The following is a 25,111-nucleotide window of genomic DNA, read 5'->3' as shown; positions in this document are numbered from 1 at the left end:
TATAAAAAAAAACAGTTGTAATAATTTTTTTGTCATTTATTTACTTCAGCATGAAAATTATGCTAAATTTATTTTGTTTTTTAATAAGTTTAGTTAACTTTAATATAAAAGTACGTTATTATGCTCAGCAGTAGTTCCACATTTCGATAATAACAATTAAAATAGCTTGGTTCTGTCACTCGTTTTTAATTGTCACAGACAAAATACCATTTTTAACAGTGGATAGTTTATTTGTTCTTATTTCTTCAAGTGCATCACGCGGGGTAATAAGAATATGAACCACTCCACTATTTTTATTCAAAAAATAAATGCAATGTGAGGCAATGCAATGATTACATGAATATATCTGTTAAAAAACGATTTAACAACGGCCGTGATCAGGTACTCGCTTCCTGGGCGCTGCTTTCAAGATGTTGTCAACTCTGAGAATCATTTCAGCAGCTTCAGCTGCACTGAGTAGTACTTGTCGTTTGACTACCCAGGATTCAGTAATTCCCAAAGTTTTCATGCAGGCAACCTCTCCTTTGTCCATATCTAAAAAAAGTTCAAGAATCATTATTTATTCAAGAAACATAACATGCAATGTGTAAAATTTACAATAAAAAAATGATATATTACCAAGACCATAAGTGCAATTTCCAGAATTATGAGCAGCTCTGAGTTCACTGACGAGCTGAGCTGAATCGTAACCACCGTTATCAGCAATGACAGTTGGTAATGTTTGAAGAGCCTTGGCAAAAGCTTCCATTGCAACAGCTTCTTTTCCTGGGGTAGCGGCAGCAGCCTTCATGACGGCACAAGCCATCACCATTTCACTGCATCCTCCTCCATATACAATCTTAGATTCGCGGACTGTAGATGTTAATACGCACAAGGCATCGTGCAAAGATCGCTCTGCCTCGTCAAGAATTTGCTGAGTGGCACCACGGATGATGATGGTACAAGCTTCACCAAGTGGAACTCCCGAAAAACGCATAATTGTATCTTCACCAATCATAACCTGAAGAATGTAAAAATTATTATAACATAGAAAAAAAATTGTTCATCCGAGTATAAAAATCAAAACACCAACCTGTTCAATACAATCACATCTTCCCAATTTTACTAAATCTGGATTATCGAATGTACTGACAATTTCTCCACCAGTAACAAGGGCCAATCTTTCAATTCCATCAAAGTCAGCATGTTCGATTGCCATGACACCAGCATCGGCGAATAATTGTTCTGGATAATTGTAAATCAATTGTCTGTTGATGAAGACATTGCAACCGTGTTTGACAATCTTGTCTACTTTGTCCTAAAAATGAAAATGAATCATTAGCTTGTTTATTAAATGTTAAATTGCAGTATTAATTAACTGCAAAACTTGCCTTCATCTTTTCTTTTTCTGCTACTTCCAGTTCAGCGATCTTGGCCATCGAGTCTACACGTACTCTTGAACCGAAAACTTTGATTTTATCAGTATCCATGGATGTGTTGGCAATAAGAATCTTGGCATCAGTAATCTTCTGGGGTTGATGCATGCCTGGTTTCTTATCCAAAAGAAAACCTTCGTCCAAGAATGAATCTGCCAGAGTGCCACCCCTTTTCTTGATGATTTGAATGGCTGACAAGTTTCCAGAGCCTTTGAGACGCAATACAGCATCTACAGCCAATTTGCTGAAATGCTCTTTGTGTTGTGACAAGATTTTAGAGCTCAAGGTGGTACGAGCAATGTTCAATAAATCTTCATGGAAACGTTCAGGATCAGCTGAGTTGTCAGCAGTAACGTTGTTAAGGGCTTCGCGAGCAACTGCTGTGGCAATCCTGTATCCAGCGATGATGGTTTGTGGATGGATTTTCTGGTCGATCAACTTCTCTGATTCTTTCAGGATTTCAGAAGCTGTATAAAAAAATTTTTAAAAGTTGGGCATTAGTATGACACAATATTTATCATTTGAAATACTAAAGCATTTTGGATTGTATATTACCTAGAACTGTGACTGATGTTGTACCATCTCCAACTTCATCATCCTGTACGCGTGACATGTCAACCAAGATCTTGGCGGCTGGATTGTCAACACCAACACTCTTCAGAATGGTAGCACCGTCATTGGTGACCTGTACTTCACCAGCCGAGCGACCAGAAGACACCAGGATTTTATCCATACCCTTGGGGCCCAGAGTAGACTTGACAAGATCTCCAATGGCAAATGCCCCAACCGTAAGACTCAACCTCGCGATTTCCGCCTTCTCCTCTTCAGCCTCATTTTTCAAAATCCTCACAGGATTAAGGGAGACCTGCATTGAACAAATATAACAATTAAACTTTGTCTCAAATAAATTTTTACGCAATTCAAGGCCCGACGACTGAATTAATTTGTTTCAGTAAAGTGGGCAACTCAAGTGAATAGCTCCAGCGAATTGATGAGCAATATAACCAAAAAAATTTGCCGACTCGGCTCAATTCGCGATGTACGTTGTTGTATTTTATTCGCAGTACAAAACGATGTAACAAAACGAGAACGTACACAAACAAACGACGGGGGCCAACTTTCAAATGGATTATTTCGAGTGCATAAAAAATTGCCTTATTTGCAAAATGGACACATGGGTTGATTCGGAATACAGCGTAGGCGGTATATCATGCGGCGAGCGCGAATAGATTCGGAGTAAGTTTTCATTGTTAATATTCATTTTCATCGTTGCGAGACAATTTTCATCGTGAAACGTATACGTACCATTTTGGATAAACCAAAAAGACTCCTTTCTTCCTTTGAAAAATTGAAAGAAAATTGATCGCAGGTTTAAGATATCCGTGGGCGATGTTCACTCACGAAACGTACACGAACGACTCTCTAAAAATATCTGCCGAAAAGGGAGCTCGCGTTCGCTTGATCACGTGGCGTGTGCGCGTGGATTTGAAAAGTGCAAAAATCAGATATCCTCGTTTACGGTAGCATCGTTACGCGGATTCGGTTGTTCGTACATCGAATGCAATCGTTGTCATGTCGAGAGGTGCATTTTCTGGCTCCGGTGAATTTTCCAAAATAGCTGCAACGACGAGAGTTTCTTTGGTTGGGCGGATCGATTCGTAATTGGGTCGAGTTCTGAAAGATGGCGCGACGATGCAGGCCTCGCGCGAGTTTTTTTCATCATTTTTGGATTCTCGCATGACCTTACAAGGATTTGCGATTGGTCTATTAGGTTTATTTATGGGTTTGTTGCATGAGTCATAGGAAGAAGGCTTGAGTTACAATTGCAAATTCAAAATTCGTAAAAACTTTGTTATTAAAAAACTTATGAATCACCTGGAGAATTGAGTGAGAAATTTAATGTCATCATCATAGATCATAGACCATAGACAAAAATCATTGGTTTATAGTAGAAGAGCCACTAAAAATAAAGAGAAGTTGTTTGGGTTTTAAAATAAATTTAGTTTCATGGCAGATTTTTGGATGATCGAGGCGAATTATTTGTGAACAATCTAAATTTGTGGTAAAAATATCAAAATTATAAAAAAGTATTAAAATTATACTTTTGCAGCTTCGTCAGCTGCGATCGGTAATATAGTTTTCATTTTTGAAAATTTTTATCATTTATCGCGCGAGAGATACTCTGTTCGACTTTATCTAAAATACAAGTTATCCATGAATTCTCATTTTAAAAACTTCAACAATTTTACCTAATTACCTACCTTTTCTATTAATATCGGCGATAAGCTTTTTAAATGTTCGTATTTCTTCTTCAGATGGTCGTAACAAATTTTCTCTTGAGATCTTGCAACACTTTTAATGAATAATTTTTCATATTTTTCATCCATCTCGGAACAGAGCATGAAAACCTTGACGAACCTCGATTATACCGCCGATAGGAGGAGGTGAAAAAGAAAAATTGAAGGCAGAGCGAATAGCGTGCACGACACAATGAAAATTAGATACACACGCGGCACGCATGAATTTTCTTCGGCTTCGAGTCGCTGAAAAGGCCCCGAACGATCGATGATTAATGATCACTGTGTACATGTATATACGGGCCAGGCTGCTGTTAACGCTCCTGTTTTTACATTATGAATATTCTACATAGGGGCATTCGGCTTTGAACCGCGTCAATCGCGCCGTAAATGCAATATCTCAGGTACAACAATAAAATAACAAATGTTACCTATACGCATATATGTGGAAGCCGGTGCGGCACGCGATTAGCCACGCGCAATAATAATAAAAATACACACACACACACACACACCACATAGCGCGCGCGAGATCAAAGAAAATCGGCTCGATGAAAAGGTTTCTCGTCTTTTTTTCGCTCTACCTCATTGTGCATACGCGCCTTAGAGATTTAGTTCATTCCGTAGTGTATGAAAATTTACAGGTGCTCGCACATAATAATGTCAATAAAGCTCCGCGCGGTTTAAAGTCATCGACGTCGCATCTGCTTCAACTTTTTTCTATGTTCAAGCGCATCCTCCTTTTTCGTCGGCCGACTTTGCAAAGCTATAATAAAAAAATTGCCGAGTTCTAAAATATATGTATCCTATACGAATAATATTTGTCTATATCGATACTCGAGTTACGAGTATATCGCGCGACATTTCAAAAGATGAAAAAAAGTCTGCTTTGTCTTTGCGCTCGCTGCTATCAAAAACACATCTGTGATTCTGGTACTCACACGTGTGTGTGTGTGTGTGTATATATAAGCTCGTATTATCGCGATAGCGCAGAGGCTCGTCGTAGTCATCATTGGGGGGTTGTCGCGCGTACTGTTCGGAATCGTAACGGTCGTTTAAAAATATATGGTACGTACGCGTAGAGTCGAGACTCGAGCTTATATACACCTATATGTTGTACATAACATCAGCTTCGCGCGATGCTCCGTAATGTTACTACTATATGAGCGCACTGCAGCTGTCCCCCATTTCTCCTTGCTCGCATGTGTATACACACAATAGGGGACCCGTCGAATAGCTCCGTATACCTCGTCTCTCTCTCTTTCTCTAGACTTTGTTATAGTCTCGATGTAGAGAGACGAGCGGCTAATAGCATCTTCTTTGCTTTTTTGCGAGTTGAAAAAAAAATTATTATAATAATGAGACAAAGAGCCGATTGGAGCATTAACGAGGCAACTGTGAAGGTATAAACGAGGGCACTCATTGAATTGAAATATTCTTCGAGTCATTTTCACCCGTTACAGGGCCTTTCTTTGGTATCTTAATTTCGACGTTTTTCAAAATATTTTCTCTGTAATGTAATACAGGCGAGAGCTGGAAAAAAGTTCGCCCTCTCCCCGCTCGAGACACGAAGCTAAATTCGACTTTCAAGCTGTACCATGTGGTATTGTAATATTGTTAAAAACATGTCATTTAACGTAAGATCAGGCATTGGTATTAAAACGACTGAAACTGAAATGTATTGAAAGTACTTTTACACGAAGTCTTTCTTCGAAATAAAGGATCAGTGTGGATTTACTATTTTTTTTTCACAATAACTAGATAAGAAATTAATGAAAATTCAAAACTGAACTAACAACATTTAATTCTATACTCGAATTCAAACATTTCGATTGAATTTTAACTTTTTAATATTGATTCATTTTTGGCGTCGAGATCCCAAACGCCTAACGAAAATTCAATCACGATTAAAGCCAGTCTTCTCTGCTAGATGGCGATTACCTTAATACGCGTGAATCTGCAAACGGTGAAATGAAAATATTTGAATAAGTCAAAGCATTTCGAATTCATATTATCTCCTATTTTTCAATTTGTTTGAATTTGGTTCCCTGCGCATGGGCAAATGAAACGCTGATTATATAAGTACATTTAAATGACACGTCGGTACCGATTATTCTATATCTAATATAACACACACACACACACACACAAAGACGCGCAATAATCGGACATTTAAATATATAATCGGCCACGTTCGGCCGAGTTGTGCCCGCTGCACGTGTGCAGTTTCTGAGTCAGCTGCAGCAGCGGCAGCACGACGAGTCATACCGCACACACACATAGTAGTACACCGTATACGCGCAGGTATGCATCGTCCGGTGCTTTCTCTCTCTCTCGCCGCTAATCATTCGTTTTCTTTCTTTTTTTTTTCATTAATATGTATACAACAACGTTCGAGTTAAGCTTTTCCTTTCTCTCTCTCTCTCTCTGCGTCTATCTCTCGCGGAAGTCGAGCGCACAGAGGGCCGCGCGCCTTTGAATGGTCGCGTTTCGCAAAATGATATAACGGGCCTGATCGCCGCGACCAAGCTGCAGGAGGGGGACCAATGCTGCACTCAATATTATACGCGCACGTGTGCCGCGGAACGCCTCTATGATTTTTCGGGCTCGCTCTCGGCGCTATATTAGTCCGATCATCGCCGAGGAATGCTCGCGTGTGTGTGTGTAAGTATTGCAGCCGCGAGGCCACTTACTACCTTGTATTGTACGATTACAGCGAAAAATCAGCGCGTGCAGCTGCTTCGCTGAATAATTCGCTGTACGTTTTATCGCGAATTTTTTCAACGTCGGTGTGCGTGCGCCATTAGACATTGTTCGCCTGTACATTGTACAAGATGTGTGTATTTTATAAATTTTCATATCGTCGGTACGATTCGTAATTGTGCGGGCGCGATATACGATGCAATTATGCGGATTGGAAAAAGTGACGCCCGTATACATACGCAAATTATTATTATTTGCCGCTCGGTTAAGACAGTCGATTTAGGAAAACGAGGCAAAAACTAAACTAATATTGTGGATTGATTAAAGTACTGAGAAAGAGAATTTATCAATTAAGAGAGCCTCTTATGATTTTAAAGAGTGTAGAAAATACTTATTGACTTAAATTGAAAAATCAAATGGTTTAAAAGTTAAATAATCAGTGTCACTTTTATTGAAATGTTGAGAAAACATTTATTTAAGTATCGTTATAAATATTGACAATGGTTGAGAAAAAAATCAGCGCTTCTCATTTATATATCACTTTCGAAGACTTGATATATTATCACAGTTTTTGTGCGCCAAATCATTACGACTTTCATATGCTACTTTTTAATGGGATAGCCAATTTGATTTTTGTCCAAATTTATTATCGCGTTAGTCGCATGCGAGATCTTACCGTCCTTCGTGCCCTGTCTTTTGGTGCACAAGCAAATCTGCTTTGCGTCCAAATTTCTTTTCGCAATAGTCGCATGCGAAATCTTTTCGACCTTCGTGGACTGTTTTTCGGTGCTTATTTAAATTACTTAGCTGCCCAAATTTTTTCTCGCATTTGTCGCATGGGTAATCTTTCCGCCCTTCGTGGACTATCTTTTGGTGCGAAAGCAAACTCGATTTGAATCCAAATTTCTTTTCGCACTTGTCACATGGGTAATCTTTGCGACCTTCATGGACAGTCTTTTGGTGCCGTAACAAATCTGACTTTAATCCACATTTTCGCTCACAACTGCCGCATGCGTAATCTTTGCGACCTTCATGGACGGTCCTAAGATGGACGAGCAAATTCTGTTTACATCTAAATTGTTTCTCGCACTTGTCGCATGGGAAATTATTTCGACCCTCGTGAACTGTTTTTATGTGGGTTAACAAATTTGATCTTTGTCCGAATTTTTTCTCGCACTTGTCGCATGGGAAATTATTTTGACCCTCGTGAACTGTTTTAATGTGGGTTAACAAATTTGATCTTTGTCCGAATTTTTTCTCGCACTTGTCACATGTGAAGTCATTATGACCTCCGTGGATTGACTTTTTGTGGAGTAGCAAACTCGATCTGTGTCCAAATTCTTTCTCGCACTTGTCGCATGAGTAATCTTTCCGATTTTCATGTACTAACTTTTGGTGGCGTAGCAAAACCCATTTATATGCAGCTTTTTTCTCGCAAATGTCGCACGTGTAATCTTTTCGACCTTCGTGGACTATTTTTTGGTGCTTTTTTAAATTACTTTGCTGCCCAAATTTCTTCTCGCATTTGTCGCATGCGTAATTTTTCCAACCTTCGTGGACTGTTCTTTGGTGTCTGACTAATGTCGATTTTAGTCCAAATTTTTTCTCGCATTTGTCGCATACATAATCTTTCCGATCTTCATGAACAATCTTTTCGTGCACAAGCCAATCTGATTTGCGTCCAAATTTCTTCTCGCAATAGTTGCATGCGAAATCTTTTTGACCTTCATGGACTATTTTTTTGTGTTTTATTAACTTGCTTTGCATTCCAAATTTTTTTTCACATTCGTCACATGCAAAATCTTTGCGACCATCGTGTACTGTTTTTATATGCAAGAGCAAACTACGTCTATTGCCAAATCTCTTCGAGCACATTTCACATAAGTAATCCTTGAAGACTTCGTGAAATATTTTTTTGTGCTTGAGTAAAGTTGATTTATTTTCAAATTTTCTCTCGCACTTGTTGCATGTAAAATCTTTACTACTTTTGTGTACTGATATCTGGTGTCTACTCAAATGACTTCGGAACTCGAATTTTTGTTCGCACTTGTCACATTCGTAATTTTTTTTTTCATTATGAATTGTGTTTCGGTGTGTTATCAAGCTTGATTCTTGTGTAAATGCCTCCTGACAAATATCACAATTGTATTGTTTGTCGTCTGAAACAACAATGTCGCGTTCACTTGAGTTATTTTCCGAAACAACTTTTTCAAATTTCTTGCCGCTTTCATCCATTTTGATGTCTGAATTGAACGATGTAACGAGTAAAATTTATGATTTGGTATTACGGCTTATATCATCGGGAAGGGCAACATTCAAACTAACTTATTTTTGCTATAAACATGATCTAGGTATTCGAGAAACAACGTCAAATTCATTTATGATAATATTGTTTATCTGTATCAAGGTACAGATTTATCTGTTTGTAACTTGTTCTTACGACACTTGAAACAGTTTAATATTCTTTTTGATCTTCTAAAACTAAGTACTTTAAAATAATTCCCTGCTGTATCCATTCAATAGATCCCAATACACAATATTTTACAAACGATAAAAAAAATATCAATGTTCATTTTAAAATTGTGCTCCACAATTCGCCACCGTTAATCGCGTCTTTATAAATTCAGTCGCAGTCGTAACGCGCGCCAAACGTACCTGTATATAATATCCACCCGTACGCTAATTAAATTTTATCATCCATGCGTACCTCTCTCTGTTTCATAGTTGAATATTACCGATCTTGTTTTAGTACTCCGCGTGCGGGTATACAATATACAATAGCTGCGGGTCACCTGCGATCGCGCATTTATTGTTAAATGCATCGTCGATACACAGGGATAGAATAATCTCGATCTTAATCATCGACGACCGCAGCCACTGAATAAATTATTCCAAAATTCGAATAGACGCTATATTATATTCTCTTAAGTGAGTCACACCAGGATCTCACACTCGTGTAGCTTCTTCGAAGACCTCTTAGTAAGTGTTAACGCTATTCTTTCCTCTATTCGCGCGATCATCGCGAGTGTATATATAAAGTTTGTGTGTACACGCATGTACATCGCGATGCGAAGAAAAAGGAAGGAAGGAAGCGAGCATAGGAAGAATTTCGAGCGCGTGGCATGTGTGATACGCGGGCACGGGTTGAACGCGCCCAACATACACATTATATCGGTCTAAATATATACTCATTTATACACGCGAAGCGCGAACCGTCACCGCTGCACCCGACGGGGTCTTATACCCCACCCCAACATCGCGCATACACACACATACATGCATACGCGCGGACGACGCCCCCGATGGAGGAATCGGGGGAAAGGAAACGCGCATTAAGCGAGGAGTGTGTCGTCGTCGTTGGTGCGTGTACTATATAAATCGGCAGATGTGTCGGCTCGCGCGCTCGCTCACTCAGTATATATAGGAAGGTGGTATGTAGTAGTAGGGTCGCGTGCCGACGCCGCCACCGATCGTCGGAATATATGTATATATCGCGCGAAGCGTTGGTCGTTTTCACGCCGGTCGAGTACGACGACGACGACGACGACGACCCCCGATCGCTACTGCTAACTACCACTAGTACTCGTTGTGTGTACCCCCGCGTATATTATAATTATTATTATTATTATTGTAGGTGGAACATGTGCTGCTGAGCAGTGCTACGCGCATCGGACTCTCCTTCCCTCCCCCGACTGTACGACAGCTTTTGCCTTGCAGCGTGTGCTGCTGTATTGTAGGACACAATTTTGCGGACGTTCGGCACTTTCGCACCTGCCCCCCGGTCGTCCGCCCCCCTTCGATGCTTCTCTCTATGTTACATATAGTAATAGTATTCCTCGCTCGCGATTGAAAAAGCACATTTTTTCCAGTGCGCGTTGAATCGAACAATCGGCGCAGTTTTTTTTGTGTCGTCGTCGTCATCGTTGTACTTCTTTCCTTTTACCTCGTGCCCCGTACGCGTGTAGATATATGTAGAGAGAAATTGTATGATCGCGTGATTTTGCGCTTATTTCGATGTACCTATACGTACGTACATTCTTCTCATTTATCATTATATACGAACAATTATAAAGTATCCTCTCGATATTGTATTATATACAGTCGCTTCTGGAATGAAATGACTGTATGAATCGAATAAATTCCTCGGACGCCGATCGGCAATTAGTCATCGTTATACCATTTCGTTTCTTCATATTACGGCTCTCTAGCTCGGCTCGAATTAATAAAAATTAGTCACTTATATACTCGATACGCGCGATCCGAGAGTCGTCAGTTGGTTTTAATTCGCTGGATGTATATTAATTTTAAAAGCCGACGGTTAGGTAAAGAGTTTGAAGGGATCCTCCACTCGAAAACACTCGAGATATAGAGAGCGAGAGACTCGATTCAAAGTCGAGCAATTAGAATCTCGTGATTATATATACTTACGAATTAGACGCATGCACCGGTCTCGAGTGCTTTCGAGTCTCCAGCAATCGCGTGAGCTTTGAAGTCGGATCGCGATTTCGAAGCTCTCGAGACTCGGATGGATTTTCATGCGTTACTAGAGATGCTTTACTATACAGCTGTATATTAAAGCTCCAGGCTTAATGTTTTCTTTTTCTTTAAGAGCCAAAATTATTCTCAATCGCCTAATAGAAGTAAGACCATCTAAAAATGTCAAGTCCTGCCGCTAGATGTCATCGTCGAATCCACAAGTAGAAATCCAAACGCCGCGAGTGAAATATCAGCAATTTTTTTCAGATTTATAACTTGCGTTGGGATTACATTAGTGCGCGAGTTAATGTGCAACATATCGCTCTCTCGCACAGATATACATATAAAGCGGCGCGAGAGAGCAACATCTGCGTCGCGTTAAAGCCGAGCGATTATAATTATTACGAAGCAGGGCAAAGGCGGCGAGATATTCTCTTTTTCTTTCTCTCTCTCGTTGTCACACGTCGAGTCGCGTCGTTAACGGAGTGTCTCTCCTTTATATATATACCACCGCTCGCCGCCCTGTTTAATACTTTATGTACCTCGAGAGCTTCTAAGCTCTGCGTCTTATACGATACGCGCGCGACATGTCTTCCTTCTATTTTAGGAACGCCGTTGTGGCTTTTAAATGTCGCGGCTCGCGCCTCTCTGCCTGGCTCGTTTTCGACTTTCGTATGTATATAGGGCCGCGCGACGAGGAAAAATAAGTCGGTTATTTGGTTTAGGTAGTGCGATAGTAAGCAGGAATGGTGCCGCGCCAGGAGAAAAAAAGCAGACCAGCTCTCTCGGTTCTCGTTCTCTCGACGACTTTACGCTCCCCATCTCGCTATATAACACATTTCTTTGTTGCCTCGATCGCGCGCACGCACACATTCACACACACACACGCGATATACGGCGAGGATATTTTCGTCCATAATATAATATATTGGGGTGAGCAGCTCGATCGCATGAATCCATGGGTTCGGTCCACGATGTGTGTGTATGTGTGTGTGTGTGTAGAGGAGCGGCCGCAGAGTCGAGTCGAGCGCGCACAATTCACGCAGCGAGAGCACATGCTGTTGCTACTGCAGGGGAGCCGAAGAAAAGCTTTTGTCTGGACTGGTCCCCGCGCACTAATACATGCCTACATACCTGTATGTAAGTTCATTCACGTATGTATACGTACGAGTCTTTCCAAGGGTGCACATACACACTACTTATATAAATGGTAAATTGAATGAACAAAAAAAAGTGTAACCGGTCGCCAAGGGGTGGATCCGCGCGCGAGAGAGTAACCAGACGCAGTAGCTATGTATATACACACGCAACTGCGCACTACTCCGAGTTTTGTATTTTTCAACTGACTTTTGATTTCTCGGCAAGACGATGCATATGCGGTACATAAATTTACTCATGATGATATATAACCGAACTCGTCCATTCCAAGGGATGACTCACTCGTGTCATAGTCCCAAAAATCGCAGCAGCAAAGAGATCGGTAGCAACGATTGTAATATATTATATAGAGAGAGGATTGGTACGGGGCCGCGCATATCATTATAATATATACTCCCGAGCATATATAGCTGCGAGCTATCAGCCGATATATTATGATGGTCGTCGAGCTGACGATCGTATTTGGCATTTCGAGTCACGTCTTTATTTCTTCTCTTTTTCTCTCTCTCTTTCTGTTTCACTGCGTCGTGGTCGTTGACCGCGGGCTCGATATGCACACACACACACACACACACACACATATCGCATAGCATTATGTTTTCAATATTATAATATCCATGCGCATGCATGTGTTCCGATTTCCGAGACTATAATACACGCGCGCTCGGGGATTTGTACTATATTATCGTACGTATTAGCCCTCGAGCTCTCGAGTCGTCCGCGTTGTTGTGTGTGCATCCGAGATCGCACACACAGCAGCCGATATACATATAACGATCATCGATTCCTATCTCGCGCGCTGCGAGAGCTTCCAACCCGCGAGGTAAAAACGATTTAATGCGCGGGACGATCGGCCGTCGAGTGGGCGAAGACAAATATTATTACGCACCGCAACTTGCATACGGGCCCGCGAGGCACTTTGATATATACATATACCGCGCGAGAATTAGGCCCAACCTATCGAGGCACGCGCGCGGCTCACCCATATATAAAATATATAATATCGCGTGTATACGGAAGTACGCGCGTGACAAATTGGAATGTATCCCCGCCGTACGTATAACTGAACGACCGACGATGCTCCGAGCCGATAATCGAAACTGTTATATTTGACGCTTCGAGGCGAGGCAAGTAGTAAATCGTACGCAAGGCGACGAGAAAGCAATCGAGAGTTTGTATGCTAACGAATACATGTAGAAAGACGAATATATCGGCGGGTCGGGAATCATTCGTACTTATATAGTATACGCGTTATAATTACATGCGCGAGCCAAGCACGCGTCCTGCTGGAAATACGTATAAATAATATGTATACGCGACACTGCGGAACACAATCAGCTGCTGCTGCTGCTGCTGCTTATTTTGCGCGGGTTATTTTCGCGCGACATACGAGAGGAGAGAAGGAATTTTGCAAAAATGCCGAGGAGATATTATTGTATACAAAGACCGGAACCATGCGCAGCTGCAGTCCGTTGGAAAATGATCGCGTATATAGAAGCGATTGGATGTAAAATCTACGTAGCCTCTAAAAGCTCGTCGCAAGGACGTAATCGCCTTTGATTTAATTACCATTGTATACATATACCTGTGCGACTTTACTTAGAGATATTATATTCCGTTTGCGCGGATTGCATACATGTAGGAAGCTGCGATGACGATTATCATCGAAACACACACACACACACGCATGATGCACACGGTGCAGTAGGTATAGGTACACGATTCAAATACACTGACGCAGTGTGGCCAAAGGTGTGCTTTCGGCCAGTCGAAGAAGGGGGGAGAGAACAGCTGAACGCACGGGGGCATTCGGAGTAACAACAGAGAGAGAGAGAGAGATCGAGCATGCTGCTTACTGCCGCTGCTCCTCGTACGAGCGGGCCTTGCTCGCTGCACATTGTGTCTGTCTGTGTGCGTGTGCGACTGTGTGTATTATAGCCGCTTGGATTGGAACGCGTCGCGCCGTCAGTGTATAGTAAGCAGACGCCAGTCAGTCAGTACGGGCCGAGCGAGCGCGAGCGAACGACTCCTATATACCACTGCCGCTGCTCCGTTATAACTATCGTTGTATCTGTCTATTTACCGGCATCCTGGCGCGAGCACGCGCGCGCGCAAATCCGTTTTCGCGTGTGTTTTCGTTTGTTTTGCGGAATCCAAAAAAACGCACGTATAGAAGATATATATTTAAAAAATATATATATGAAATAAATAAATAAATTGAGAAGTGATCGCGCGAGAAGAGATATTCCCCCTATTATTTTGGCTCGCGGGGAATCTCCGGATTCTCTATACACCGCGTCGAAGTTAATCATGTGAATTGCCGGTGTGCAGTGGATTTTTTGAAAAAAAATCATCAGTGCCAGTTATCTTTTTTTTTTTTTTTTTTAATCGAGTGTATATATTATAAAATAATTACGCGCGCGTGTGTGTTTATGTGCACCAGTGCAAAGTGCGTGCCGGTATTAAATACAATACAACGACTTTTGCCGCGATTATATAATAATCGCATTCTATATAAAACATGAGCTCGTTCAAGCGCAACCAGAGCAAAGTCTTCTGGAGGCAGATGGAGGCGGCCGATCTCAACAAGCTCGCCTCGTGCTCGCCGCTGCCCGTCATCAACAACAACCACAACAACAACAACAACAATAATAACACAGCCGATTCGAAAATCGACGCTCAAAGTCGTCTACGGATAAAAGACGAGGAGGACGAGGAGGACATCGTGCCGGCGGCCGAGAGCGACACGACGAGCACCGACAGTCCCGACAACGTCACCGTCATACATCTCGATCCGGCGGTGCTCGTGGAAACGAACAACAATAACGACGCGTCCTCGTTACCCGATGCCTCGTCGCACAGGTAAAACTTCGAATAGATCTATAAAAGCTCTGCATTCTGTATTACTCGCTATATATAAGTTTTTTCACTCTATCTCTGCCTCTCTGCTCTTCTTCCTTCGCACGAGGGTGTTTACATACGCAACAATGAATCTACCTTCTGCGCCGTGTAACGATCCGCTCGGCAGCTGCCTCTTCGTCGCTGCTGTTCCTTACTACTTTTTCCTGATCTAATCTCTACACATTTTACTCTTGTTCATCACCCACGTACCTATAATAATAAATATACGCACATGCCTACGGTACAGCAGCCGATCGGCGTTGTGGACGCTCGAATGAATATTATGTTTTGTTTTGCTCGTTCGAGCCACACACACACACACGCCTATATTAGTACCTTTCCAAGGTACCTATATATGTCACTCGTAGTGTGATCCACTCTTCGTATCGGTATTCTGTGTCGTTCGAGGAATCGTCACACCATTGCTGCGTCGTCCCCGTCCGAGAGACTTTGGCGAATTCCAATTACACTCGTCGCGCGCGCACGGCATTGTTTCTTTTTTTTTTCATTTTATTTTCATTTTTCTCGAGGAATTCCGAGCGCTTCAACCTTCTATATGTGTATACGACTCGAAGTGGCATGCCAAGATCGTCCCGCGGTGTGTAACACACACATATGTATATAACGTACAACAATAGCCCCCGCGCGTATCGGTATTCGTAAACTCGTCTCTCGGTCGCGCGGAATCAAAACAAAAAGAGCGCGGAGACATAATATTGACCGACTATCGCAGCGAGTCGTATCTGCGCGATTTATTATTTGTCGATTCGAGGGAGAGAGAGAGATTAATAAAGCTAATATGAACTCCGATGCAGCCGTCTACAATAATCTGTGCACTTTATCGGAAACTCAATGACGACGACGATACTCTCGACATTATCTAAAAACGAAATTTACGATTTCTCTGATTCTCGAACTATACTCAAATCTCCAAGCCATTAAGCATCTTATACCTATACCTATATCATATACAACACTCGTGCTCGTGACTCAGTACACTCATTGTTCGAATACTCCGCACTTGCGATTACACTCCTTTTTTTTTCGTCTCCTCGCTTCTGCATCGACGTTCGACCAACATGGTGAATTCATAACATGCTTGTGTGCGCTGTATACGAGCCGCGAGTTGTGTTATATTATAGAGAAATACGAATCCAAGAGCGGTTTTGTTTTTCACGGCTCGCGTGTACATAGATATATACACGACACACGGAGAACTCGCGTCGACATGCTTAATCGAATCGTTGATTGATGATCGAGCGTTGTATCACAGATCGGTATACGGTACATTCACATCTGTGCCTGTGTGATGTGTTAATAAAATATTCGTTACTACACAGGCGTTCGCTTAAAAAAAGAGAGAGAGAGAGAGAGAAATTAAGTGAGCGAGCCCTGCACGCGCGCAATTAGTAATGATTACGGCTTCTACATAGGTATAATATACCATACGTAAATGCAGTGCGCGCGCGTCGATGTGCAGCGGAAGCGAGCGACCGACTTTGTTAAAAAGTGACTCAGCTGCGCTTGCCTTCTCTCGCTCTGCGCTCGACGCAGAGTCTTTTTTTTTTTTTCAATATATTTGTCAACTTTATAAACCCGCAACGCATAAGGACACACGCACGCGCACACATTCACAGATACACGCACGAGCTCGTGATAATGGCAAACGAAAAACTCTGGCCGCGCGATAGCGATTTTCCTTTCTTTTTCGGGTGTCGCACTCGCGACCGGTTAAAAAAAAACTCGTCGATTTACCGTTTGGTTGAACATTTTTTTTTTATTTAGTTTCGATAAATTAAAGCTCAGCGACGTACGCATTGTTTCGAGTCTTTTCTGAGATATCGGTTAGCCACGCCGTTAATAAACATCAAACGTTATCCAAGTTACCGCTAGATGGCACGTGCCCGAATTTGCAGAATTCTGCAAGAGAAACGGCAACGTTATAGAATTAAGTATAAGTCAATTTTACAGTTTTTTGACCGCCAATAATTTAATTATATAATATACTCATGCTGCACTCTATTCTATATAGCCCTATACAAGTCTCTTCTTCCTTCCGCTTCTCTATTATTATTATTATCATCATTATCAACCATTAGAGCATCGTCACTTCAATAATATTTTTTCAGCGTGAAACGCGTGGTCAAACTCATCCCGGCGACGAGGACGAGTCGTCGCCACGCGATCGCCGTGGAGGCCGGTGGCGCCCTGGCCGCGGAGGTCGACCGTCCGCTGAGTCCGGCGCGCAGCCGCGGTCAGCGAAGTCAGGACTCGGGCTTCTCCGACTCGGACTGCTCGTCGTCGAATAACTCGCCGAGGCACGGGCGCCGTCACCATCATCATCATCATCGTCGCCGAAGCAGTCGTAGGAAGCAGCAGCAGCGAGAGCAGGAACAGCAGCTGGAGCTGCAGCTGGAAAAGTCGAGCGTCGGCGCTCAAGTGCCGCAGCCTCAGGTCGCCGTGTTGACCTCGACGCCGAAGCAGCAGCAGTCGCCGCTGACAGCCGAGCTTTTCGACGACGTCGTGCAGCGGCAAATCGATCAGATCCCAGTGAGAAATCACTTGCACTTCGGCCTCGATAACGACGGGTGAGTGTGTTTATACTCGAGGATGACCTTTTCGTGAGAAATCTTCGTGCCTTGTATACGATAAGAGACCGATATCGCAATTATGATTCGACAATTATCGATCGAATCGTCGCGCGCCGATCCCATATGAATTTGCAATTGTAATGCTCTGCCCGCGAGAGATCAACCATATTATGTAATAATACAGAAATCGAAGCTCCTTCTTTTATTTTAAAATTAAAATGCTTACCTCCACACCTACGAGTGTCCAATTTTCCTGTCGTGTGAATAACTACGAGTACATTAATGAGCTGATATTTCTCTCGAGCTTCCTTGACGAAAGCTTTTTAATGTTTGCACATGTACACGGTATTTCGGTAAGTCGAGTGAGCAAACAAAAAAAAAAAAATACAACTATACATAGCGATGTAAATCAACAGGAAGTGGGAAAGTAAAATTATAAATAATTTATATGAACGCTCGTGATATCACAGTGATGCAACGCACGATGAAACCTCAGCAATTTTTTTTTTCGTCGCTGATCTTTGCGTGTTCAATAAGCTTTTGCCGGTCTTTAATTTCTCTCTTCCTCCTTCTCCTCCTCTCTGCATTCGGTACATAATAATACTTGGCGCCGGGTATATCAAATTATGAAAAATACCCGCCCGAACACCTGCGTGAATCACGTGTCTATACGTATAAATTCTAATTGACTTTTACCCAGCAGAGAGCTTAATTCACGGCCGCGGCATTTTTCATAATATCGAGATTATACGAAAATCCATTGTGCGTATCTCGATTATAGATTATGTACAAGGTGTGCAGTGTATATATATAAATGAATCTCTCGTCGGAGCGCGCGGGAATCATTACACGAGGCCAAGAGCGTGCCGAGTACTCGAGCGAGAGCCAAGTGTGTGTGTATAAGCGCGATGAATCGCGATATATATTCATATATGAATATGCTACCTTCGCGGCTGCGTATAGATTACAAGGAACGCGCGTACAATACGAGAATCGGATTCTCTCGTCTAAAACACGAGATAAAGGCCAACTGACCCAAATCTCGGTCAAGATAATCGATGCCTGTATAATATAATAAGATCCCCCTACCTCCATACCATCCAGAGTATACATAATGTCGTTATAATGTGTATCATCGTGTATAACGAGAAAAGAAACGGCCACACGTTTCGTTATTATACGGGCTCACCATCGAAATTTCGTCTCTCTCTCTCTCTCTGTCTATTTGGCCCTGAACCGTGATCGATAACGAAGAATCGATAAATACGCGCCCGAGGGCAAAGACACGGATTCCGAGTTTCGTTTGTTTGACTTTGATTTCATTTTCTTTTTTTTTTTTTTTTTTTTTTTNTCATTTTTTTTTTTTTTTTTTTTTTTTTCAAAGAAGATCGAATCAAGAAGATAACGCAGAGTCAGGGCTTGTAATAAATATCCATCACATGCTCTTCTCTCGGTGTATATAAGCGCGCGAAGCGTGGCTCTACGCGATAATTGTCCAATTAAAGGCAGCTCCTTATACATACATATCTATAGGTATCGATCGTTAAGTGAAAAGTAAAAAAAATTTCTAAATATTTCAAATCGTTTTCATTAAAGCTGCGTCACGCGCGTTCTAACTAAGACGAAGAAGAAAAATAAAACTTCCTATAAACACATCGGCGGCGACGGTCTATGATTGTTTTCTCATTTACGTGTACATAATCTGCATACTTACGTGCTGTGTGTGCACCTGGTTCACCAAGACCTATTAGTCATATCATACTTAGCAAAAAAGTCTGTCTTTATCGCGCGGAGTCTGTGTGTTTGTTCACTCGCAATTGGCAGCGTTTCCGTTTTAATATATGCCTATATACTACTGCATCGGTCGCGGCGCGCGGAGGTCTTATGGATGCACGTAACGATCGTGACTCATATTATTATCCGCGTAGTAGTAGCAGTAGTACGCGTGAAATTCATCACCGTACGTACACGCCGCCGCCGCTCCGTTTTCTCGTTTTGTCTCCGTTGTTTTTTTTTTTTTCATTTCTTCTCTTTTTTTTCGATTCAAAAGCGCGCTCCTTCGAGCTGAATCACGCGCGGCGCGCGGCTTTATCGTGACGTTATATATATAGAAAATGAGGAGGGAGAGAGCTGCTAATCGCGCTGCGCTGATGATGACGACGATGATTCAAAGGATACGCGTCTCGCTAATGTCAAGCGCTCGGACGTCTTCCGGGAAAATCACTTGGCTGTGCTGCCGCATCTCATTGTCACAGATATAGAGACGATCGTCGTCCGCGAGTTCCGTATGACTCTTCGATTTTTATAATCTAACATGTATATAAAATAAAATACGTGACCCAGATATAGCGAGAAAATAAGACACATTGCACATGTTGCTCGGACACTTCCTCCTCCTATACACATATAGCGTCTTGTTTATCCTCGACTGATAAGACGAAGCAAAGAAAAAAAATGAGGGCCGAGTCGCCCGCGAGGCCTACATAATACACACTTTGGTCCGTGAGCAAGTGCGTATACGCGAATGCGAGATAAAATCGTGTGTGTCCCACCTCGTACTACTCAAACGTGTAATAATGCTTCTGCACTGCGAGATGGCTATGTATCGTCAAGGCTGCAGGCCTTCGTGTACTCGACTATTGGAGTTCGTAATGCAGGCAGGATTATTGCATACATACGGGTATGCGCGTATGCGCGCGGACAAGGACACGATTTACCGTTGGCCGCGATAGGAAGGAGGAAACTCGAGGGCTTTATCTTAGAGGCGCGAGTCGTGCACTCGGATATATATATAATAATACCGATCGTGTACACGTTTTTTTTCCTTTGTTTAACTTATTTTTCTTAATTACAAATGTTTCAGCAGCAGTCACAATCAGGATGACACCACGCCACGCGAGAGTCTACGAGACTTTCTCTACGGCGACGACAGAATGTTCAACAACGAACAAATACAGCACCACAAATCCAGCTCCAGTCCGAGTCCCGTGTCGAGCTACTGCGACGACGACGACGACGACGAAGATTTTGAAGACGACGATTTGGAGACGAGGGAAGCCATCGGCCGATCGCCGGCCCAGGTCTGGCTGACGGAGCTGCGCGACGACTGCGAGGACGAGTGCCAGGCCACCCTGCAGAGCAAGAGTCTGCCCAAGCGCAGCAGGGCGCGCTACCCGAACGAAGCGGCGGACGCGCACGATCTGCGATTGCTCACCGCCTCGGCCACCACAGCGGCCAAGAAGATCGTCGACGCAGCCGAGCGCTTCGACAGGTCCTATCACAAACTTACGCAGTGAGTATCACGTGATATACATAACGATATAGTGCCATGATGAATACCGATCTTCGTTGTAACCGATGTTTTCGATTGCGTTCGAACGCAGATCGATGATAGCCGCGACGAGCAGCAAGAGCAAACAGCTGCGCGACTCGCTCGGCCGGTTCGAGGCCGAGGCCTCGGACATCCTTGTGAAGCTCGGCTCGACCCTGCCGAGACGTTTGGCCAGTCACGAGGACCAGCCGCGCACGATGGCCCTGCAGCTGGCCAAGCTCAAGAATCACGTCGATCGCGCCCTCGACAGGCGGCTCGATTTTTACATCGAGGTAAACATGCGATCTCCGTTATTATTTCACTTTCGTTCTATCTTTATGTAAAATAAAATAACTAACATTTACCGATCGTTGCCAACAGAAAGTGGTACGCGGCCTGGAGGAAGCCCCGCGCCAGACGGGCAGCACCGCCCGAGGAGCCTTGGCGGCTCTCACCGCGCTGGCTCTTGCCGGTCCCCGAGCCGCGGCGAGCATAGCCCGCTGCGCCGGTGTCCGTGCGCTGCTGCTGTCGCTGGTCTCGGCGGGCCGCCTCTCCACGGATCTGCGCTGCGCCTGTCTGCGCGCCCTCGCCTGCGTCTGCAGCTGCCTCGAGGCCGTCGACCAGTTCGTCGCGGAGGCCGGGCCCGAGATCCTCGTGGATCTGCTGGCGGCCCCGGAGACGCCCGAGGCCGAGAGATCCGAGGCGGCCGCCCTGGTGGTGCAGTTGACGGCGCCCTGGATCGAGCGCATGGGACTGGCGCATCTCGAGCCCTACTGCGAGCGTCTGGTCGAGGCGCTGACCGAGCTGGCCGAGGCCACCCACGACAAGCAGACCTTGCTGCTGGCCGCCGCCGCCATCAATCACCTGAGCCACTCGCGACACTCGATTCGCCACATCGTCGAGCGCGACTCCATCAAGAAACTGCTTAGGTTGGTGCAGCTCCTCCTCCTCCGCGACGAAGATCGTAGTAACTCACTTCTTCCGTTCGAACGCGTGGCTATTGAATTGACGAATCGATTTCAGATGCGTGAAGAAGTCCCAGGGCGGCAACGTCTGGCTGATGGAGCAGGTCGCTGCGCTGGTGGGCCAGGTGGCCCGGGTGCCCCAGGCGCGCGCCCACCTGGCCAAGACCCGCGCCTCCGTGGCGCTGGTCTGCTTTTTGCGCATGCAGCCGCCCGGCCACGAGGACGAGTATCGCCGACTGGAGGCCACCGCGAGCGAGGCCCTCACTCGGCTCTGCGTCGATCCGGAAATAGCCGAGCAGGTCGTCGCCATTGGGGGCGCCAACTTCCTGCCCGAGGAGCAGCAGTCGTCGCAGTCGCAGCAGTCGCAACAAGCGAGCAGTCATCAGCAGAACTTCGCGAGCACCAAGAGTCTGCGGAGAGCCAGAAAAATAGCGGCTCAGCACATAGGTAACGCCAGGATTTACGACATCAGTCCGCGCTGATGTCGTCCTTAATCCTCGTTTGCTTTTTTCTTTTCATCGTTACCTCGAGAGCTTCGCCATTATAAATAATTATAATTGTACGATGTAAATTTTAATTTGTCATGTAATACGTTTCATATGATGAAAAGTAATTTAATTTATATTTTTTAAATTTTTTGTAATTTTTGTTGCGAAACAAAATCGTGTAATTTTGTGAGCCTCGCCTCGGGTCCAAACCGATCGATGAGCGAGTGAAGGTCTATTTTTATTTGAATTTCATACGCGCTATATGTAATGTAAAATACAATCATGTTTGAGTTAGATTATTTTCGAGTTTTAAATCAAATTCTGTGTACGATTCATTAGGCTCGATTACGATTACGATTATGTTCAATGTACAATAATTCGAGGAGTTTTAGTTAAGTACTGTACATAGATAAAATGTATTATTTTCATAAGTACTGAATCTAGTCTAGCTTACGATACTTTTTATAATTGTAAAAAAATAATAAAACACGATCAAACATCAACATTTATTTTGTTTAATTTAATCACTCTGATCCAATTTTATTTGAAAACTGTAACTGATCAATAAATAAACAGTACGTGAATTGACAATTTCGTGTATTTGAAAAGTAATGGAATTTATTACATATATATTTACATCAGCGGCTGATAATCTATTTACATAAAAAACAATCAAATCTTTAAGTAAATTTCTTAATTATTTACATTAAAGATTGATTACAAAAATTGTATTCTCTTGTTGAAAGCAAAATATTTATTTTGCTCTGACTAATCGACTTTAAAATTAATTTATGTCAATTCCCAAATTTTGGAAACATTATTTATAACAGCTTTTGGTTCGTTTTTGAAAAACATGAAAAATCCTTGAATTTGAGCAGGACTCACATTTCGTTTGTGAGACAAGACACTTTCAGAAAATTGCTTTGCTAGATCTTCAGTTTCTGCAGTGTCTGTTTTGTAAAATCGAACAAACATTTGTTCTAGTTGTTTACCTGAGCACCATCCTGAAATGAAATTTTTTCATAAATAAACTTTTAAGAAATTTTATAAAAAGTAGCGATCTATATCATACCAATGTATTCTTTGTAGTCAACTCTTCCTGGTCTGATCAAAGCAGGATCCAATCTATCCAAATAGTTAGTTGTCATGAATAAAATTCTTCCCTCTGAGGAGGCTACACCATCTAATGCATTCAACAAACCACTCAGGGTAATGCAATTAAGCCCTTGATAGGCTGATTTCACTTCTTTTGTTTCTTCTCTGCTGACAAATACTGCATCAATATCTTCCAATAAAATTATAGTTTGTTGTGGAGCTATGGCTAATAAATGATTCAATCTGTCGTCCGTCAGCATTCTATCAGACAAATTCATGACGCAGATTCCTCTGTCCAGCTCACCAGCCAAAGCTGTAATGAAGGAAGACTTTCCACAACCAGGTGGACCATGCAATAAATATCCTCGACGATAAGGTATGCCTCTATCACTGTACCAAGATACATTTTGTATGAATTCTTGACAGTCTTTGACAATGTTATCAGCAATATTGGCATCAAGGACCACGCTGTCAAGTGGTCTCCGTTTCTTTGGATGACCAAACTGTCTCCATTCATGGCCCATAGCTGTATACATAATGGTCTTACCTTTATGCTCTTCTAAAGCCATATGTCTTGCTTCCTCTAATATATCAAAGTATATTGATCTATTTTTTCCAAAAGCAGTAAGATGCACTGACTCAAATGGCATTCCAAGATTGACATCGTGCATTTGCTGCTCCCGAGTTCTTTCAACTTTGATCCAATTATTTTTATACCTATAAGACATCGCAGTTTTAACAAAATTTGTTCACACTATATTCAAATTTTTCTATGGGTTTGTAAACGGACCTGAAAAAATGTGTTCCAATACTAGGTATGAATTCATATCTGGTAGATACATATCCTGTATCGCTTTGCTGAAAACTTGTTGATACAGCTAAATGTTGAGTCTTGCGAGCACCCTTATATGTTATCCACTTCAGTAGCCATTCATAACTTTTATCTCTACATGGTACTTCTAATGTTATCATATAATGTCGCCTAAATGAAAAAAACAACTATAAAAATATGACAACTGAATATATGTTAAGGAATTTAAAATAATTTACTACCGAAAAAGTATGGTAGCTGTTTGAAAGCCTTTTCTTAATATGGCAGCTCCAGCACCTAAACCAAATAATCCAAACCCGGCACCAAAGTATGGATTATCGGAAAGTTGTTGTACGTACTCGACAATTGTCATTTTTGTATTAATCGTATATTCACGATTTGAAGAACTTTAATTCAGATATATATGTTGTTTTGTAAACAAATCAACATTTATGAAAGATAATTATCGAATGACACATATATTTTCATAGTTTGTATTTTACAAAAGTAGCATTGAATCAAACCCGACCGCAGGTTATATTTACTTATTACGAGACACGCTGCAAATTTAGCAGACGATACTGACTATAATTTTACTGTACTTCAGGCTCTTTGTAGAATTCATAAGGTGTGAGGTCTCACTAAGTCGGTATCTTGCGCATTCCCTCTCATGCGACATTGACAGTGAGTGTAGTCAAATGTCAAATTAACTGTCACTTGCGTCAAATCGAAGTAACGAAAATGCTATTGAAATTTGGGAAAACTTTTAAAACAGCATTTTTTTCTTTTTAGACAATAGAAGTTTGAGAAAATTTACATATTTAAAATAAATGTAAAAATCGACAAGATTTATATTCATTCAATCATTTATATTCTTATAAAATTCATTCTTTTTACAATC

The 25,111-nt window shown here is 42.5% G+C and overlaps 3 protein-coding genes across 6 annotated transcripts; 1 reads left to right on the top strand and 2 right to left on the bottom strand.

Moving 5' to 3' along the window:
- Nucleotides 1-21: 21 nt before the first annotated feature.
- Nucleotides 22-2,858, bottom strand: LOC106659770 (T-complex protein 1 subunit beta). 2 transcript variants are annotated; one of them, XM_014382453.2, is made up of 6 exons: nt 2,721-2,858; nt 1,971-2,280; nt 1,371-1,882; nt 1,073-1,297; nt 619-1,000; nt 22-534 (listed from the first exon to the last, which is right to left on the bottom strand). In XM_014382453.2, exons 1-6 carry the CDS (start codon nt 2,721-2,723, stop codon nt 362-364), a joined length of 1,605 nt encoding a protein of 534 aa, XP_014237939.1. In that variant the 5' UTR covers nt 2,724-2,858; the 3' UTR covers nt 22-361. The 2 variants fall into 2 exon arrangements, with proteins under 2 accessions (XP_014237939.1, XP_014237938.1); XM_014382452.2 differs by lacking the exon at nt 2,721-2,858 and having other exon boundaries at nt 1,971-2,286.
- Nucleotides 2,859-14,060: 11,202 nt separating this feature from the next.
- On the top strand, nt 14,061-22,809 carry LOC106659799 (protein inscuteable homolog). 3 transcript variants are annotated; one of them, XM_023461179.1, is made up of 6 exons: nt 14,061-14,911; nt 17,080-17,538; nt 20,408-20,833; nt 20,925-21,144; nt 21,233-21,780; nt 21,875-22,809. In XM_023461179.1, the coding sequence occupies exons 1-6, from the start codon at nt 14,571-14,573 to the stop codon at nt 22,296-22,298; spliced, it is 2,418 nt and encodes an 805-aa protein (XP_023316947.1). In that variant the 5' UTR covers nt 14,061-14,570; the 3' UTR covers nt 22,299-22,809. The 3 variants fall into 3 exon arrangements, with proteins under 3 accessions (XP_023316947.1, XP_014237985.1, XP_023316948.1); XM_014382499.1 differs by having other exon boundaries at nt 20,405-20,833; XM_023461180.1 differs by lacking the exon at nt 17,080-17,538.
- A 231-nt stretch (nt 22,810-23,040) lies between these two features.
- Nucleotides 23,041-24,963, bottom strand: LOC106659837 (mitochondrial chaperone BCS1). Its single transcript, XM_014382553.2, has 4 exons — nt 24,453-24,963; nt 24,190-24,381; nt 23,377-24,116; nt 23,041-23,308 (listed from the first exon to the last, which is right to left on the bottom strand). The coding sequence occupies exons 1-4, from the start codon at nt 24,581-24,583 to the stop codon at nt 23,094-23,096; spliced, it is 1,278 nt and encodes a 425-aa protein (XP_014238039.1). The 5' UTR covers nt 24,584-24,963; the 3' UTR covers nt 23,041-23,093.
- Between the last annotated feature and the right edge of the window lie 148 nt (nt 24,964-25,111).

The sequence above is a fragment of the Trichogramma pretiosum genome, unplaced genomic scaffold (genome assembly GCF_000599845.2).
Source record: "Trichogramma pretiosum strain Unisexual culture from Peru unplaced genomic scaffold, Tpre_2.0 scaffold36, whole genome shotgun sequence".
Lineage (NCBI taxonomy): Eukaryota > Metazoa > Arthropoda > Insecta > Hymenoptera > Trichogrammatidae > Trichogramma > Trichogramma pretiosum.
The sequence above is the reverse complement of the archived record's forward strand: the minus strand, read 5'-3'. Positions and strand labels throughout refer to the sequence as shown.

Excerpts from the sequence above, each read along its gene's own strand:
- LOC106659770 (XM_014382452.2), bottom strand. The coding sequence starts at position 2,286 with ATGCAGGTCTCCCTTAATCCTGTGAGGATTTTGAAAAATGAGGCTGAA. Across the intron at positions 1,298-1,370 it reads CAGAAAAAGAAAAGATGAAG|GACAAAGTAGACAAGATTGT; the intron begins GCAAGTTTTGCA and ends TTTCATTTTTAG. Across the intron at positions 1,001-1,072 it reads GATGTGATTGTATTGAACAG|GTTATGATTGGTGAAGATAC; the intron begins GTTGGTGTTTTG and ends TACATTCTTCAG.
- LOC106659799 (XM_014382499.1), top strand. The coding sequence starts at position 14,571 with ATGAGCTCGTTCAAGCGCAACCAGAGCAAAGTCTTCTGGAGGCAGATG. Across the intron at positions 14,912-17,079 it reads CCCGATGCCTCGTCGCACAG|CGTGAAACGCGTGGTCAAAC; the intron begins GTAAAACTTCGA and ends ATATTTTTTCAG. Across the intron at positions 21,145-21,232 it reads GGCTCGATTTTTACATCGAG|AAAGTGGTACGCGGCCTGGA; the intron begins GTAAACATGCGA and ends CGTTGCCAACAG.
- LOC106659837 (XM_014382553.2), bottom strand. The coding sequence starts at position 24,583 with ATGACAATTGTCGAGTACGTACAACAACTTTCCGATAATCCATACTTT. Across the intron at positions 24,382-24,452 it reads ACAGCTACCATACTTTTTCG|GCGACATTATATGATAACAT; the intron begins GTAGTAAATTAT and ends TTTTTCATTTAG. Across the intron at positions 24,117-24,189 it reads ATTGGAACACATTTTTTCAG|GTATAAAAATAATTGGATCA; the intron begins GTCCGTTTACAA and ends GATGTCTTATAG.